Source organism: Aspergillus brunneoviolaceus, assembly GCF_003184695.1.
Source record: "Aspergillus brunneoviolaceus CBS 621.78 unplaced genomic scaffold BO95scaffold_12, whole genome shotgun sequence".
NCBI classification, from domain to species: Eukaryota; Fungi; Ascomycota; class Eurotiomycetes; order Eurotiales; family Aspergillaceae; genus Aspergillus; species Aspergillus brunneoviolaceus.
In genome coordinates, this window is record NW_020290742.1 from 499,792 (window position 1) to 516,444 (window position 16,653).

At 57.1% G+C, this 16,653-nt stretch overlaps 8 protein-coding genes across 8 annotated transcripts; 3 read left to right on the forward strand and 5 right to left on the reverse strand.

The window, feature by feature from the left end:
• Window positions 1–46: 46 nt before the first annotated feature.
• Window positions 47–1,554, reverse strand: BO95DRAFT_440016 (NADH:flavin oxidoreductase/NADH oxidase). The gene has a single exon (XM_025585857.1). The coding sequence runs from the start codon at window positions 1,198–1,200 to the stop codon at window positions 109–111; it is 1,092 nt and encodes a 363-aa protein (XP_025445460.1). The 5' UTR covers window positions 1,201–1,554; the 3' UTR covers window positions 47–108.
• BO95DRAFT_39578 (Zn(II)2Cys6 transcription factor) lies at window positions 1,404–3,195 on the reverse strand. The gene has a single exon (XM_025583728.1). It carries the CDS (start codon window positions 3,093–3,095, stop codon window positions 1,608–1,610), a length of 1,488 nt encoding a protein of 495 aa, XP_025445461.1. The 5' UTR covers window positions 3,096–3,195; the 3' UTR covers window positions 1,404–1,607.
• A 214-nt stretch (window positions 3,196–3,409) lies between these two features.
• BO95DRAFT_407559 (MFS general substrate transporter) lies at window positions 3,410–5,515 on the forward strand (the record flags this gene model as incomplete). The annotated part of the gene is made up of 2 exons (XM_025584075.1): window positions 3,410–3,849; window positions 3,958–5,515. The coding sequence occupies 2 exons, from the start codon at window positions 3,410–3,412 to the stop codon at window positions 5,114–5,116; spliced, it is 1,599 nt and encodes a 532-aa protein (XP_025445462.1). The 3' UTR covers window positions 5,117–5,515.
• On the reverse strand, window positions 5,167–8,104 carry BO95DRAFT_39603 (C2H2-type zinc finger protein). Its single transcript, XM_025583735.1, has 6 exons — window positions 7,943–8,104; window positions 7,654–7,838; window positions 7,475–7,591; window positions 6,986–7,417; window positions 5,560–6,936; window positions 5,167–5,506 (listed from the first exon to the last, which is right to left on the reverse strand). Exons 2-6 carry the CDS (start codon window positions 7,778–7,780, stop codon window positions 5,217–5,219), a joined length of 2,343 nt encoding a protein of 780 aa, XP_025445463.1. The 5' UTR covers window positions 7,781–7,838; window positions 7,943–8,104; the 3' UTR covers window positions 5,167–5,216.
• A 476-nt stretch (window positions 8,105–8,580) lies between these two features.
• BO95DRAFT_471484 (uncharacterized protein) lies at window positions 8,581–10,098 on the forward strand (the record flags this gene model as incomplete). Its single annotated transcript, XM_025589594.1, has 1 exon — window positions 8,581–10,098. One exon carries the CDS (start codon window positions 8,581–8,583, stop codon window positions 10,096–10,098), a length of 1,518 nt encoding a protein of 505 aa, XP_025445464.1.
• Window positions 10,099–10,199: 101 nt separating this feature from the next.
• On the forward strand, window positions 10,200–11,631 carry BO95DRAFT_383155 (uncharacterized protein; the record flags this gene model as incomplete). The annotated part of the gene is made up of 3 exons (XM_025583410.1): window positions 10,200–11,160; window positions 11,230–11,494; window positions 11,531–11,631. Coding segments are annotated over exons 1-3 (1,176 nt in total), but the record flags the coding sequence as incomplete, so codon positions are not given.
• A 221-nt stretch (window positions 11,632–11,852) lies between these two features.
• Window positions 11,853–14,101, reverse strand: BO95DRAFT_440019 (TrmH family RNA methyltransferase). Its single transcript, XM_025585858.1, has one exon. The coding sequence runs from the start codon at window positions 13,887–13,889 to the stop codon at window positions 12,033–12,035; it is 1,857 nt and encodes a 618-aa protein (XP_025445466.1). The 5' UTR covers window positions 13,890–14,101; the 3' UTR covers window positions 11,853–12,032.
• A 145-nt stretch (window positions 14,102–14,246) lies between these two features.
• Window positions 14,247–16,575, reverse strand: BO95DRAFT_440020 (NAD-dependent succinate-semialdehyde dehydrogenase). The gene is made up of 4 exons (XM_025585859.1): window positions 16,096–16,575; window positions 15,921–16,008; window positions 14,574–15,843; window positions 14,247–14,514 (listed from the first exon to the last, which is right to left on the reverse strand). Exons 1-4 carry the CDS (start codon window positions 16,114–16,116, stop codon window positions 14,397–14,399), a joined length of 1,497 nt encoding a protein of 498 aa, XP_025445467.1. The 5' UTR covers window positions 16,117–16,575; the 3' UTR covers window positions 14,247–14,396.
• Window positions 16,576–16,653: the final 78 nt, after the last annotated feature.

Genomic DNA, 16,653 nt, shown 5'->3' on the forward strand with positions numbered 1-16,653 from the left:
TCATCGACCTTGCCCTCATGCAAGTATATCATCAAGCAACAATGACCCGAAAAGTCTATATACACAGAGTATGATCATATACAGATCCTGGAGATGAGACTAGCCCATCTAACCATCCAAAACAAAACCCTCCCACGTCCTCATATACTCAATAAACCGCTCACTCAGCCCGGAGCTCTTAAGATACTCCGCCGTCACCGGCAGCCCAGGCGCGCGATAGTTCTCATCCACCTCCGCCTTCTTGGGCAAATCCGGATCAAGAATAGCAGCCTTGCCGAGCATAACAAAGTCGCACCCCGCGTCGAGGACCTCCGCCGCCTGGCGCGCTGTCATCACGTGGCCCGACGCGCCGACGCGCACGCCCGCCGGCCGCGGGAGGTCGGTGAAGACGCTCAGCAGCGTCTGGCCCTCGAAGGGCGCCTCAGCGGCCATCTTGCGGTAGTCCCAGACGGCGAGGTCGAGGTAGTCGATCTGGGCCTCGCGGAGGGCGCGCGCGGCGACCTCACGCATCTCGGTCAGCGGGACCCCGTACCGCTCCATGGAGATGCGGAGGCCGATCTGGAAGTCCGGCCGGCAGGTGCGGCGGATGCCGTCGATGACCTCGAAGAGGAACCGGCACCGGTTCTCGAAGCTGCCGCCGTAGTGGTCGGTGCGCTGGTTGAAGGCGGGCGACAGGAACTGCATCGGCAGCCAGCCGAACGCCGCGTGCACCTCGACCCCGTCGAAGCCAGCGCGCTGGGCCCGCACCGCCGCTGCAATGAAGGCATCCCGGGTTTCTTCTACTTGAGTAAGAGTGAGGCCTCGCACGCCCGATGAGATGGTGGAGGGTCCGACGGGCGTGCGGCCGCGGATTAGTGCGGGGGAGACGCGGGCGCCCCCGTGGTGGATTTGCACGGAAGACACCCCACCATGCTGGCGGATGGTATCGGCCACGCGGCGCAGGCCCGGCAGATGCGCATCGCTCCAGATACCCATCTGGCCCGGGAACGCCTTCCCGTCGGGATGTACATTAGCGGCGCAGGTCATGACCATGGAGAAGTTGCCGGCCGCGCAGCGAGAGAGCCAGTGCACATCAGCGTCGGAGACAGTGCCGTCGGTGTCATCGCTTTGCCAGTTTGTTAGGGGCGCGAGCAGAATCCGATTCTTGAGGTCGGGACCACGAGGAAGGGTCAAAGGTCGGAAGAGATCGGCGACGCCCATGGCGAAAAAGACCTTAAAGTCCCGGCAGATAATGAAAGAGGTGGAACTGATAAGAGAGGTCAAGACCTGCAAAGATGATTGGTATCTTTCTCGCCGAGGAAGGCAGTCATGCGAGGATTTAGCTCATCTTGAAGAGAGGCCTTGGGCAATAGCGGCAAGATCTTTCGGCAATTGCCAAGATTGATAATAATTGGAGATTCCCGTGCAAAGTCTAGTAGCCAGTGCTAGTAAGCATGGAGAAGAAGATTGTCGAACATAAGGACCGAAATTCTATACCCACCTTGGTGACCGTTAGTTGGAGACCCCAAATGCCATTCATCGCCGGCGCCGTCAAAAGCCGGGACTTGCCACCAGGTCTCCATCGAACTCCAATTCCCCTTAAATTTCAGCCACATCTAGATGATAGGCTACCGATGGGCATGTACTTGTAAGACTTTGTCTAAGACGGAGAGTCCCATGGCCCGTCGGTCTCGTTGCTGCTGGACAAGAGACAAAGCTACCTCGTACGCCTCCCTTGCCATCTGTGTCTGGTAGTGTGACGCTACCATGCGAAGAATCTTCAAAACATCTTCCAATATATTGAGAGCTTGCGGGCGGTCTATCACCATCAGGGTGCAGGCAATTTGAAAAGGAATGTTCAAAACATGCCACCACGGCGAGGACTGGGCGACCAGGCTCTCGACTACACCGATGCTGGTGCCCATCAATTCCAGGATGCTGTCCAGGGCCCACGCGGATAGTGATCTTCCCAGTGCAGATGCGCGACGGAAGATACAGAGTGTAATGTTGCATTGCAGGAGCTGAAGCATGGGATGAGGCGGGTACATCGCGCACACATCGCGCAGTGCGCCCTCCAGCTCACTCAGGTCGTGGTAGTGCTCGGGCGAGGTGAGCAGCATCGACACAAGGTATAACTCGCGCTGTTCGATCGTCCAACCGGTGTGCGGCAGTTGGACGGAGGCACCCCGCAGGTCTACCTGAGACTTACCGAAGTCCAGCGAAACCCAGGTGTTAAAAAGGCGGGCGACGTGGTAGACCTTGCGGCGGCGTTCCGAAGAGCAGCCTTCTGCAGTAGTCTGCTGGGCCAGGTATGAGTTCGTATCCGTGTCGAAGTGCATCTTGCTGGTCTCGATCATGTGCATAAGCGTGCAACTGGCCATCCAAGTCGCATGCGGTGTACTGTTGAAGCGCAGATAGATGACACGGAGCAGCCATCCAACCACATGGTCGACATGAGGTTGTGGAAGCTGGCTGGAGTATTCGAGAGTCACCCGTGCGCTATAAACTAGTTGCCGCTCGAGCTCTGAGCCTTTGGTCTGACGATCATTATCGAACAGACAACCCAGCGCGGCAATGCCCAGGAGGAGCGAATCGACTGCACTGCATGACACCGGGACATTCCAACGTTCTACGATAGCCTCCTCCACTTCAGCACGATCGAGAAAGTCGTAAACAGGGGTTATCTGAACGAAGTAGCTAGAGGCAAGACTGGTCATCTCCTCAAGGGTCAAAAGGTCCGTCAGCCCCACCACATTCGGTAGAAATTCCAGCTCGGGGTCAAACCCCAGATTATAAGCGTGGGGATGTAATGGCAAGGCCGGGTGGGAAGTTTCACTCTCCCCCCTTGCTGCTAACCGCTGAACAAAGACTGCGGGTGAGTTCGCCTCCAGCAGTTGGAGCTGCGTTTGTCTGTCGACCGAAGAAGGCGCATGACCATCTTTGTCGCTGGGATCTTCTGCTAGGCGGTTCCGAGAAGGGGGTTTCGCACGACGTCTCTGTTGATAAAAGCATTCATGGTTCGTACGGGTGCAGTACGAGCATGGAAGCTCGCCGTTGCATTTCCGCTTGCGGTCTCGACAGGACGTGCAGGCTTTGCTGGACCGTGAGTTCTCCATGCTGGATCCTGGTGGAACATGATGCAGAGCTTTCGCTGACGAGCCTCTAGGGGCTGATCACATGAAGTAAGGTAACTAGTATTTGGAGACCCCGAGTTCTTGATGGACATAACATCATACAGCGCCTGCGGGCCGCATCATTGCCGCATCATCCGCATCTCCGCAATCTTGCATCAGTGACGAGAAACCGTGCATGTCTCAATGTGGTCAAAGAATGTGTTCCTCCTCGCGTCGATAAAGACTCGCATTATCGATTTTGGGGCCACTCTGCTCAGTCTGTCATACCAGAATTCAAGATGGTCATCCACAGCGCGATGGAACACTCTTCGGCCATATTTTCCGCAGCGGAGAAGCAAGAGCCGCACCGTCAGCACTTGACATTCGCAACAGATTTATCTTTTTTGTTGGGATCTCATCCTGTCCCACCCCCTAAATTGAAGCATCTTGAGTCCCCTTATGAATGGACACGACATTACAAAGGGGTCCTAACTGGAGTGTCATGCATTGCGACTCTATTTGCCTCCTTCGCGGCGAGCTGCTATAGTCCCGGAGCAGCGCAAATGGAAGCCGAATGGCATGTCAGTCAAGTCGCTAGTCTGGTCGGGATCACGACCTTCACCAGCGGTTTCGCAATTGGCCCCATGTTCCTCGCCCCTTTTTCGGAGATCTATGGGCGGAAGCCAGTCTTCATCGCCACGGCCATCCTTTTCACGATTTGTCAAGTATGCTGCGCAGTCACGCGACTGTATTCCGGGTACGTACGGCATGTATCCGAGCTTATCCCCCTCGCCTACCCTCTGCTCTTGACTCTTGGCTTCTGGCGTACCATGCAAAGACTGACTCTCTAGAGGGATTCGTGAAGAATGTTGGTAGCGCGCTTCTTCTGCGGCATCGGAGGCTCCACCTTTTCCACCATGGTGGGTGGGATTATCGCGGACATTTACCACGCCCAGAATCGTAACGCTCCGATGGCTCTCTTTTCCTGGGCCGCACTCTTCGGCACGGGTCTTGGGCCCTTGGCCTGTGGATTTATCAGCCAATACACCGGCTGGCGTTGGATCTTCTACATCCAGATTATTATCGCTGGCTTGATAACCGCGGCGGTCCTGGCCTTCTTCCGCGAAACACGCGGACCCGTTATTCTCCGCGAGAAAGCCCGACGATTGAACGAATGGCACAGAGCCATGGAGGCAGATGCGGCTGCCACTGCCGCAGGGGAACAAACGGCTCAGGACACAGACAGACAAGAGCTCAGACGCATGGACATGGTTCGATGGCAGGTGGCTGCGGATGCGGAACGTGCTGGAATCCTGCAGCTGCTTCGGACCTCGCTGCTGCGGCCTTTCACCATGCTTTTCACTGAGCCTGTTGTCTTCTTCTTCTCCCTTTGGGCAGCCTTCAGTTGGTCGGTTCTCTACATAAATCTCTCTGCCATCCCGCTCGTCTTCGAGACCGCTTACTCGTTCTCGCTCTCGTCTGCCAACGCCATTTTCGCAGCCTCGTGTATCGGGAGCACGGTGGCGCTAGCCTTATGCCTGGTACAGGAGTCTCTGGCAACCAGCTTCTGGTACACACGCAAGCGAGATCATCAGTCCATGTGGAATTCGGTTCCCGAACACCGGCTGTATTTCAGCTGTGTGGAGAGCTTGCTTCTACCACTGGGCCTTTTCCTGTTTGGCTGGTCAGCGCAGTACCAGGTGCACTGGATAGTACCTGCTGTGGCGGTGGGAATCTCTACTGTCGGAATCTTCTCAATCTATCTCTCCGTGTTTAACTATCTGGCCGACACCTATCATCGTTACGCCAGTTCCGCTTTGGCTGCCCAGAGCTTTTGTCGGAATATGCTGGGCGGGGTTTTTCCTCTCATCTCTCGGCAAATGTTCACTCATCTAGGATTTGGCGCTGCAGCCAGTCTGCTTGGCGGCGTGGGCATGGCTTTGACACTCGTACCGTGGATCCTGGTCTGGTGTGGGCCCTTCATCAGAAGACGGAGCAAGTTGGCCCGGGAGATCATGGATTGATTTTGAAACCAGAGAGTAACAGAAAGTCGCGGTAAGAGCGCAATCCGGAGGGCACCTGACACATCACCCACTGCTTTTTCTTTTCACGCAATGCCCAGGTTCATGTTGTCACCCGACTTGTCGAGGGGGATTTCAAAGATCCAGGCATCAATTCCGCGTACCGATCCAGACTCTGGCCAACGAACCTCACCATCGGCCAAGGGCTATTGCAAACCTTGAACATCTGTGCCCAAACTTTGACGACTGCAGAGCTGAGGAAGCTGGCAGTTCGATGCAAGGCCTCCAGCCGATAATCATCAATTTCATGACTGATGTGGATTGTCTCGTCCTGTGACATAAACGCTTCCCGTACGACACGGATAATCCACCGGACAACGCGTGTTTCCAACTCTATGTGGGCCACATTAGTCTTGCGATAAGAGTGAGGGGCGATAACAACCTACCAGACAGTGTCTGCTCCTCATAGGAAGCTGCCACTACTTGCAGCCACTTGCTCAGGAAGATAGCACATTCCAGATCACAGACAGCATGATCAACGCTCCAGCCGAAAGATTTGAATTGAGAAAGATAAGAAGTGCCCGCCTGTACAGGAATGTTCAGGGAATGGACAGAATGTAGCAAGGCATGTATGAGATGAGGACCGCGCGTAGGCAGGGGCGCCTCGTACAAGCCAGCGGCGACTATTGCGGGATCGCCGCTCTGTAGATTGCGCCACTTTCCAAGGTTGTAATACAGACGAATATATGCCACACCCAGCAGGGCAGTGGCGGAGAACGCAAGCGAGCTATATGAATCATACAGGTCCAGCTTGGATTCGGGAGAATGGCACCAGGTGTGTCGCCAACGGTCAAGCGACGGCTCCAGTTCTTGGGCGGTTTGCATAGAGAGACTTTGTGTCTGTGGGTCCAGAGAGATTTGGTGCATCATGTAAATACGCTGGATAAGTGCGTGGATCAATATATAGTTTCCCATGGGCGATGCAACGAATTTTGCAGATGGGCCTTGTCCAAGATGGGCCTCATGGGCCTCCTTCAGGTTAATTGTAGATGCATGAGTACTGACATGAATCCATGCAGCTTCCGTTCGCGCAACCCATTCCTGGCACGACGATGGAAGCTGCAGGTTGACATCCCTCGTGAGCAGTAGAGGTGGATTATCGTATGTGAAGGCATGAAAGTTGAGTATATACCAACCGAAGAATTGAGTGCGCCGTTCTGTTTCTAGCTTGATCCACTGAGTCCAGCTGGTTCTGTCATGATGCGGCCCTTCGGACAGACCAAGTCGGCGGAGCGAGTCAGCTATCATGCTCTGGTATTGGTGCGAGTCCTGCGACAGATCCGGGCTGCTGTGCCAAAAGCAATAGACGGCCAACAAGAGCAGAGCACGGGTTCGGTCTAGACGATGTTCTCCATGGCCGGATGAAGGAGTTGCGCTGCTTTGATCAGGCGCGATAGAATTGATGTCACAGACACTGTTAACTGTGCGAAGACGTTCCAGTACGATAGATCGGCTAGCTTGGTACAGAGACCTGGCAGTCTTGGTTTCGTAGCGATACTGGGCGCCTATGGCCAGCATCGCCAGGATGAACTCGGGAGTATGGACAAAGGAGGTCAATTTGAGGGTTGGGATATGGATGAACGGGTGATGATCACTGAAGCCTTCGACATATCCAAGTAAGTAGCGAGCAACGGCCATTCTCGAGGGCAGCCTGAAATGGGGCATAGCTTGTCGAAACGGCGCCAGCGCGTTGGTAATCTGCAGATACTGGCTCTCGTTCAAAAGCCAAGGACAGCTAAGAGGCTTCAACTCGTGGAAATCACCTGGTAAGGGATTAGTAGAAAGTCTTGAAAAAGTCGAGTCAAAACAAACCATCGCCTGACGGGTCATCCGGTACCCGCGAAGAAATATCTGTGCTGTCTGGACTGATCTGCTGGATTGTATCGTGCTCCGGCAAGTTGTGGTCATGCGATACAATGCTTGGGTCGACCAGCAATCCTTCCCAGTCATGACACCAGTCCCCATGGGTCAAGAACCTGGTGAAGCCAGAAATCGGATCATCGCAGTCCGCAAAGAGACCGTCCGTGGAAGACAAGAGGAAGTTGTCGAAGGAATAAGGCACGGCGGTGTTCCCCAGGAATGCAGTGTCTGATTGCTGAGAGATGGTGGTCGATGTCAACGGCTCGTGTGCAATGGCATGGGATATAGAGTCAGTATGGTCGCTCATGTGGTCCATGGTTGAAAGACCAATAGATGCAGCGTTTGTACTAGTGAGGGTTCGATCCACCGCGGGTGACATGCTTCCTGGCCGACAATAAATGAAATGTCCGCTTCTATGCGAGTGGGGGACAGCACACACACCTCGAGCAGCCCCTTGCCTCCCGTCAAGGCCATGGCTCAAGCGTTCATGTCGGGTTAGTAAGTCTTTTCGGGAGAATGAACGACCACACGGGCAGATATATGGTTTATCTTTAGTATCTGTAGGGGATTGGTCTGTCAGCAACAGATCTGCGGTGTACTGTTTCCGAGTGGATACCCACGAGTACGAATATGTCGTTGCAGATGCTCGTGCCTGTTGAAGGTGCGCGAACATATCTTGCAGGTCAGCTCCTCGCGACGAGCGGCGGATGCAGGACTCAATGGACGAAATGACATTCCTTGACTCATCGTGCCAGATTCCAGTCAAGGCATTGTGAGCAAGAGTCCGAGGGGCCAGAGATAGACTCTGATGAGTGTGGAGGGAAGGTTAGCACGGAGTAAATTGAATAGGTAATCCATGATGGTAGTCAATCAGTGGCAGTCGAGAAGGAGAGAGTGCACGTGACAGACCTTACCTTCAGTTTTAATCGGCGTCGATAAGCTGCGATAAGGTACGATAAGACACGTGCGATAATGTCGCCTGAGCTTTTCAGGTTGAAATTATGCAATGAAAATGACTGCTGTACTTGTAGAGAGCATCAGCCAGGCTTATCGCAGGATCAGCCATCGTCCCTCTTCCTGCTTGAAAATCGAGGAAAATTCGAGGAAGATTCGTGGTTGGAAATTTGTTGGAGATATGTTGGAGTCTCCAACTCGGGCTCCCGTCGGCAATTCTAGTTGCAGCCTGAGGCTTTCGAATATGAAGGCCTCGAGTCAAACAAAAGAAACGGTGCAAACAATCGAAACAGCCGGCGATCCTCGATTACCCGCGGCGTGTATGAAGCGAAGCTTTCACTAGTCGCCATCTCTCACAGCACGAAATGGAAGTATAAGGGAACACTCCTTGTACTCCATCGTGTTGATCGGAGCAGGCAAACCTTGAAGGTCAAACAGCTTGAACGAGACAATTCAATGCCTGAGGCAGATGCTAAGTACAGTACTCAACTGTACATGATCGAAACAGCGTCGTCCAATTGCAGCGAGACACTGCTACTCCTCAAAACGTCACCCAAAAGTATAGGCGCACAAATTGTGTCAGATGACCCACCATGCTACTAACTCCCATTCACGTTCGCGGCCGTCGCAAAATACGGGATGAAGATGATGACGCTCCCAAGCCCATTCCCAGCGGGCCCCGAGGCGGCCGGCCACTGCTATCAGCCCAGGCGAAGCTCAGTTCATCGCAGACTAGGAGCCACAAGCGCGCTCGTCTACTGACTACCACCCCACTCGACAAGCCGCGCAAGAAGAAAAAGCCATCACTGCTGGAATCTATTCCCAATGAACTCATCGAGAAGATCTTTCTGCATTCTTTGAACGTGAACCTGGCTCGTTCGTCCCCAATCCTTGCTGCGGCTGTGTCGACTGAGCGCATCTACCGTGCTTTGATCTTGTTGGCCTTCTGGGATAACAGCACGGAGTTATCTGCATCACCCTACAGCCGTGAATCGAGGGATGCAATTTCCCGAAGTCTACGACCATTGGACTACACGCCTATCAGCCTGGCGCAGCGGAAAGACCTGCAGACGGCTATCCTTCACTGTAGATGGTGTACCGTGCCGCGAATACTCGACCAGTTACCGGAATTGATGAATCTGGTCATTCAACAACACTGGTTTGGTGCAGGAATCAGCATGGCCGAAGAGCAAGAGAAGCTGTTAGATCGTGTGCTCAATCTAGAAGATGATGCAAATGTGTTCGAGGGCTTCGAAACCATCAACACTACCCCTGACACATCGACACCTGTACCCACAAACAACTACACCCTTGCCATCAACCCTTCAATATCTATTACCATCACCAACTATTCCATCGAACAGGAAACCACGCACCCTTTCCTCAGCCCCTTGATCATTCCTAACAAATATCTTCAAGGGAGCACAGCTAGTGACTCCGCGCCGGCCACTCCCTCCTCATCATTATCGGACGACGGCTTCACTCCAGCCTTGGTCACCTACCTTGAAATCCACCGACGCTCCCTAGGATTTAACAGTGTTACTCTTCCCCTGAGACCCCCTAAACATCCTCTCATCCTTTCTCGTCCCTGCTTGCAACAAGGAATCCATACCGCCATCGTATCCAACAATCTTTCCGCTCTCCTCACCCTCCTCAAACTGGACGAGTTCTACTTCCGCGTCACCGAACAGCAACACCTTACCGCGCAGGACCAGGACCAGGATCAGGAGCCGGTCATCCCCTACGCGTTATCTGCTGGGCACTTCCGCACCGCGGTGCGCTTGGCCCCGCGCAACCCGGAATTCTTCCAAGCACTCGTGCGGGCGAACGCCGAGTCGGTCCCCGCCGACGACCCCGAGATCACGGATTGGGCAATGCGCCTTCAGGATCCGTTCGGCCGGTGGCTGTTGGAGCTGATGCTGCGGCTGCCCGAGCAGACGGCGGCGGCGAAGCGCAATCCGGTCCAGAACTCGGTGTTCTGGATGGGGCGGGCGAATGCGGACAGACGTGAACTGGCGAGCATGTATCTGCGGGACGTGTTGGGCGGGGTGGAGGGGCTGGAGAGTTGGATGGGCGAGATGCATGTCCCACTGTCATTGCCATCCTCGTGATTGTTCCCTGATTCATTCTGCCGGCCGCGGAGGCGGTGGATGGGACGCTCTGGCGGCAAAAATCGCCGAGGCCGGCGGAATTACCCTCTGCGACATCTGGAAAGTATGTAAAGCGTCTCCTGATCTACTCCATCAAACAAGCAAACCCTCCCCTACACCATCACTGCAGCGCCCTTCGACCCCACACACCAATCCAGCGCCTATCACGACCCAATTGACAAGACTTACCCAAACACACCGTTGGCCGGCGCGATGCCGCGACTCTCGACCCGCACGATCCTCCAAGCGTACGCGCAAGACGCACTGCTCCCGCTGCTGCTCCGCGAATGCCGGACTGTTGACTCGGCCCGCAGCGAACTCCGCTGGCTCCGCCAACACGCGATCGACCTCACCCAACAACGCAAAGAACAACGCTATCGACGCCTCCAACAAGCCCGCAAAACCGGCCAAGCATCCGAAGGACCACATTCACCCCGGAATACACAACCCCACCGTAAAGCCACGCACCGCCACGCGCCCGAAAACGCCCCCCCAAAGGGCTGGCGCCGCACGCTGCGCACCCTCTGCCGCGCCCGCTCGCGCGGCACTCCGCTGCAATATCTCCTCGGCGACCAACCGTTCGGCGACCTGACCATTCTCTGCCAGAAGGGGGTCCTCATCCCGCGCAACGACACCGAAACCTTCACCTACGCCGCGGCCGAGCAGATCCGCCAACACTTTCCCCCTCCCAAACCCGGACCCAACCCCGCCTCCCCACCACCATCATCATCACCCTCACCCCCATCCCCATCCCCAACAACCACCACCTCACCCCCAAACCCCTCCCCCGCACCCTCTCGCCCCCCTCAACCCCTCCGAATCCTCGACCTCTGCACCGGAACAGGCTGCATCACCCTCCTCCTCCACGCCCTACTCTCACCAAGCTACCCCTCCCTCAAGATCGTGGGCATCGACATCCACCCGCCCGCGATCCGCCTCGCGCAGAAGAACCTGCGCCACAACATCACGCTCGGCGACCTACCGGCTCGCGCATCCCAGGACGTGGAATTCCGGCGCGCGGACGTCCTCGCCTGCCCCTCTGCGCCCACCTCCCACTCGAAGTCTAGAGGGCGGGTCCCCGCGCTGGAGGAGCTCCTTCCCTGCATCCCGGACTTTTGCCCCCGCGCCCAAGATGCATCAAAGCCGAACGGGCAAATGGGGAGGGAAGGGGAAGGGGAAGGGGAAGGGGAAGGGGAAGGGGAAGCAAAGGTTGAAGTTGACGTGATCATCTCCAATCCCCCTTATATCTCCCGGACAGCGTTCCTGGATGGGACGACGGCGCGGAGCGTGCGGTTCCATGAGCCGGTTTTGGCGTTGGTGCCGCCTTCTCCTGCTTCGGAGAATGGCATGGTGGAGGGTCTAGGGCAGGGGCAGCGGCAGGGAGAGGGGCAAGAGGAGGATGTGTTCTACGCGCGGATTGTCGGGTTGGCGGGCAGGGTTGGGGCGAGGATGGTGGTGTTCGAGTGTGGGGATTATGAGCAGGGGGGGCGGGTGGTCGAGCTGTGTCGACGGGGTGTTACGGCCCGAAAGCTGGGAGGGAGATGGGAAGTGGGGATTTGGGAGGATGAGACTGTTGTTGAGAGTGGAGGGGAGGGGGGAAAGGAGGGGGCGTGTATGGTCGTTATGAAGAGGGTGGATGTCAACGAGTGAATGGCTGTGTTGTACCCGACTTTATCTTGTAATAGATTGTATGTCCATATCTAGCGACTGGTGGATTTTGTGAACGATGAGGTATTTTCATGGCTCATTCAGCGCTATCACTATCAAATATTCGTCTAGTTTCCTTAATCGACTCGTCCATGCAGAAAGGGAAATCCAGCTCAATGTCCATCTGCTGGTTGATGTATACAAAACGTAATCACTCGTGCAAAGAATACACACCCAAGTCAACCCGGCTACTTCCGACCCTTCCCCTTCGTCGTCTTCGTCTTCTTCCCCGCCGACTCATCCACCATAACCGGCGACTGCAGGATCCGCTCCATCAACAGCGCCGCCGCAACACTGACATTCAGACTGTCCACGCGCGCGGGATCACTCTCCACCCCCAGCCGCGGATCGAACCGCGCGCCGGGGATCCCCACCTTCACGTCCGCAGCCGACAGCAGATGGGTACTCAACCCGGTCCCCTCACTGCCCATCATCAGCACGCAGGGCGCCTGCGCGGTCGCCGGGCCCTCCGCGGTGCCACCGCCAATGTCCGAAACCACCTGGGAGGCGGGGCCCGGCATGTCCGCGGCGAAGAACCGCCAGCCGTTCTCCTTGGACTTGGCGATGAACTCCTGCTCGTTGCGCACGGCCAGCAGCGGCATGTTCTCCGCGGCGCCGGCGGAGGCCTTGATGGTGACCGGGGTCAGCGGGGCCGAGTTGCGGCCCGCCAGAACCACGGCGTCGATCCCCAGGTAATACGCGGAGCGGATGATGGCGCCCATGTTGCCGGGGTCCTGCACGCCGTCCAGCAACAGCACGACGGGGTAGCGGTGGGTGCTGTCCGTGGCATCGGGGTGATCGGCGAGCCAGCGAGCATGGTTGATGGGCACGAGGGTGTCCGTGCCGTTGACGGCGGCCTCCTCGCGCGACTGCACGCCCAGCTCGACCTGGAAGTTCTCCTCCGCGACCGAAGCGACGCGGTGGAAGTGCGCTACGGGCAGCTGCGGGAGGGGCGAGGCCTCCAGCACGACCCCGTTGTGGGGGCGGCCCGCGCTCATCTTGTCGAGGAGCCGATCCCACTCCGCGAAGGCCATCTTGACCGGCACGTTGTTGAGCAGCGCCAGCTTGCGGATCGCCGACTTGGCCTCGGACAGGCTCTCGCCCTCGGACTGGTAGATGTAGAGCTTGTAGAGCTGGCGCCGCGTGCAGCGCAGCGCCGCCTCGACCGCCGCCGTGCCGAAGACGAACTGCGACGCTGGCGTCGTGTAGGGGATGTCGGCCGGGGGCAGCACGTGCGCCTTGACGCGTTCGGGGACCTGGTCGGTGCTCTCGTGGGTGTACTGCCCGACCTTGCGCCGCGCGTTGCCGGGTTTCTGCTTCGAGGGCGAGGGCCGGAGGTCCTGCGTGCTGCTGTCGCTTCGGTCGAAATTCGACACTCGACCTCGCCGGCCCTGCTTATAGTCGTGGCCGCTCTTGTCGCCGTTCGCGCCCCGATCATTATCCCTGGAGAGCTTCTTGAAGTTGCCCGTGCGGATGAACTCGACCTCGTCGAATTGCGCGCCTAGGAAGGACTTCTTGACGTTCAGGGTCGTCCGCGTGTCGGCAGACTTCTCACCGCGCTGGAACGAGGGAAACCGGGACCCATCCCGGGGGCCCTCCTCGCGTCTATTGCGCCTTCGTTCATATCCCTCGTTCTGGTTGGATCCCCGTTCTTCCGTCTCCCAAGCCCGACCCTCCCTAGATGTTGACGCTTCCGTCTCCCAAGCCCGACCCTTCCTGGACGATGATACCGCCCGCTCGCCGTCGCCTCTTCCGCGCCTGGCACCACCCCGAGACCCCCTATCGTGTTTATCATGTTTCTTATTCCTGCGATCCTCACCCCGCTCCCTCTCCATCCGCGCGGACAGTGACCGCCCCGACCGTTCCTCTCGTCCCCCATCCAGCTTATCCTCCCGGAATCGGGAGCGACGGATCCCGGCATGGATGGCCGAAGTCAGCGAGGCATGGCGGACGCTCGTGCTGCCGGAGGCAGGGTGCAGGCGCACGCACAGCGGCGTGCTGTGCGAGAGTCGCAGGCTTTTCGAGAGGGTTCGAGGGAGGGACATCACAAGGACGAAGCGTCTGCTTGCGACGGCGGTTTCTGGTTTCTGGTGGCGAGGCTGTGGTGACAGTTCTGAGTTCCGTGACGAGTATTCGTGAGGGAATGACGGGAAATGAGGGATAAAGACACAGCAGTAAGCACGGGCGTTATTCGTTAGAAGAGACCTGAAGCATGCGAGGAGAATTGAGCAGGGACAGCAAGCCGAGTGGAAGCGACACCCCGACAGATTTCATATGGGCCGATCAGTCTGCGGCTCGGGAGGATAAGCTCCACCCGGGAGATCGTTGTTCCGGATAACGTCTCGATCCATTTGCCTCTTATCGATAAGCGCCCAGTTTTGATGGTTTCGATAAGCCCAGTGGTAACTTGTAAGCCCAGTTGGCTCTTTATAAGGTCATTGACAAGATAGCTACAAATAGCTCAATCATGCGTTAAGTGACAGTCACAGGTCCCTGCCCGGACAGGATTTCATTCATTAATTCAGCGCTGAAAACCACAGTACGCCCCCAAATCACGACTGAAGGGGCTCGCCCATTCCGCCAAAGGTAACACTTTTGACCACCAGGAACTCCTCGATACCATACTTGCTACCCTCCCGGCCAAAGCCACTCTGCTTGACACCGCCGAAGCTAGGACACTGTTAGCTGACAATTCATGGAAGACCATTGCAAACTGGGCGAGCACTCACGGAGAAGCAACATCGCTGATCAGACCAGTGTTGACACCGACCATACCCACCTCCAACGCCTCGGCCACCCGGAAGATGCGCTTGACGTTGCCGCTGAAGAAGTACCCGGCCAGGCCGACCTCGGCCTGGTTGGCCAGGTCGACGACCTCCTTCTCCGTCTCGAAGGGGAACAGGCCCGCGACGGGACCGAACGTCTCTTCGGAGGCGAGGAGCATCTCCTTGCTCATCTCGGAGAGCACGGTGGGGTCGTAGAAGTTGGGCCCCAGGTGCGAAGCCTTCTGGCCGCCGGCCAGGACCTTAGCACCCTTGGACACGGCGTCCCGCACGTGCTCGTCCACCTTCTGGACGGCGCGGTCGTGGATGACGGGGCCGTGGGTGATCCCTTCCTCGAAGCCCGCGCCCAGCTTGAAGCCCTTGACCTTCTCGGCGAACCGCTTGGCGAACTCCTCGTACACCCCGCGCTGCACGTAGATGCGGTTGGCGCAGACGCACGTCTGGCCCGAGCTGCGGAACTTGGAGGCGATGGCACCGGCCACGGCGGCGTCGAGGTCCTCGACATCATCGAACACGATGAACGGCGCATTGCCCCCGAGCTCCCACGAGACCTTCTTGATCGTCGAGGACGCCTGCTTCATGAGCAGCTTGCCCACGTTCGTAGAACCGGTGAAGGACACCTTGCGGACCTCCGGGTGGGTGGTGATCACCTCGCCCACCTCGGGGGTGTTCTTCGAGGCGGTGACGATGTTGACGACGCCCTTGGGGATCCCCGCCCGGTGCGCCAGCTCGGCGAGGGCGTTGGCCGTGAACGGCGTCTCGCCGGGGGTCTTCGCGACCACCGTGCACCCCGCGGCCAAAGCCGGCCCGATCTTTCGGGTGATCATCGCGGCGGGGAAGTTCCAGGGGGTGATGAACCCGCAGACACCCACGGGCTGCTTGAGCGTGATGACCCGGTTGCCCGCGATCGAGGACGGGATCGTGTCGCCGTAGATGCGGGGCGCCTCCTCGCTGAACCACTCGAAGAACCCGGCAGCGTAGTTGACCTCGCCCTTGGCGTCGGCAAAGGGCTTGCCGTTCTCCCAGGTGATCAACGTCGCCAGGTCGTCCGCATTATCCACCATCAGCTGGTACCAGCGGCGCAGCATGCGCGCGCGCTCGCGGGCCAGAGTCGTCCGGAAGGCCGGGAAGGCTTCCTTGGCCGCCAGGATGGCCTTCTCGGTATCTGCGGAGGAGAACTCGGGGCATGTGCCGATGAGCAAGCCCGAAGCGGGGTCTGCACGAGCGAGTGAGAAGCATTATTAGCCTGGCCCTATCTCCTCCACCAGATATAATAAACGGTGACCAGCTTACCATGTACCTCAAACGTCTCCCCAGACTCAGCACCAACCCACTCCCCATTGACGTAAGCCTTCTCAATGAAGAGCGACTTGTCTTTCAACTAGAAAGTCAAAAAGGAATCAGCATTTCAAATCCAGCGTCCCCAACCTCCCCCTCCCTTGCACAAAACCTCCCAGAGATGACCCACCGGAGGTACCGTATGCCCCATATTGCTATACAACCGCTTCGCATAAACCGGCGGCGGAAGACGGAAGGGATAACGCGGCCGCGACGATTTCAACAACTGTTTCGAGACCGGACGGATAAACCTCTCCATCATATGCATGCGCTTCTTACTTTCCCAGCCCGAACCCACGGAAAAACAGCTCTCCCGCAAACTGGAAAAGCTCGTGCAGGACGTGTCGTCGTCTTCGCTGCCTCTTCTCAACCAAAAGTGCGGGGATAGACAAGCCTCGGAGGAACTGCGGAGCGGTGTTTGTGAACAAGAACTTAGAGAAAAGAAAATCACGATCGATCGGTTAGGAATTTATGATGAAGAAAAAGGAAGAGAGGAGGGTTTGACAGGAATACAACACGAGGCCCTAGGCCGGGGGGAGATAGGCCAGCTATTTAATTGCCAGTGGAATGGGGGTGAAAGTTAAGGTAACTTACCTAGTACTTACCTTCCTCTCCCTGCCTCTTCCAATACTTTACCATTCGGTTTGAGGGGAAGCTTCCCCCACTGCAGTCACGGTCACGTGGGGTC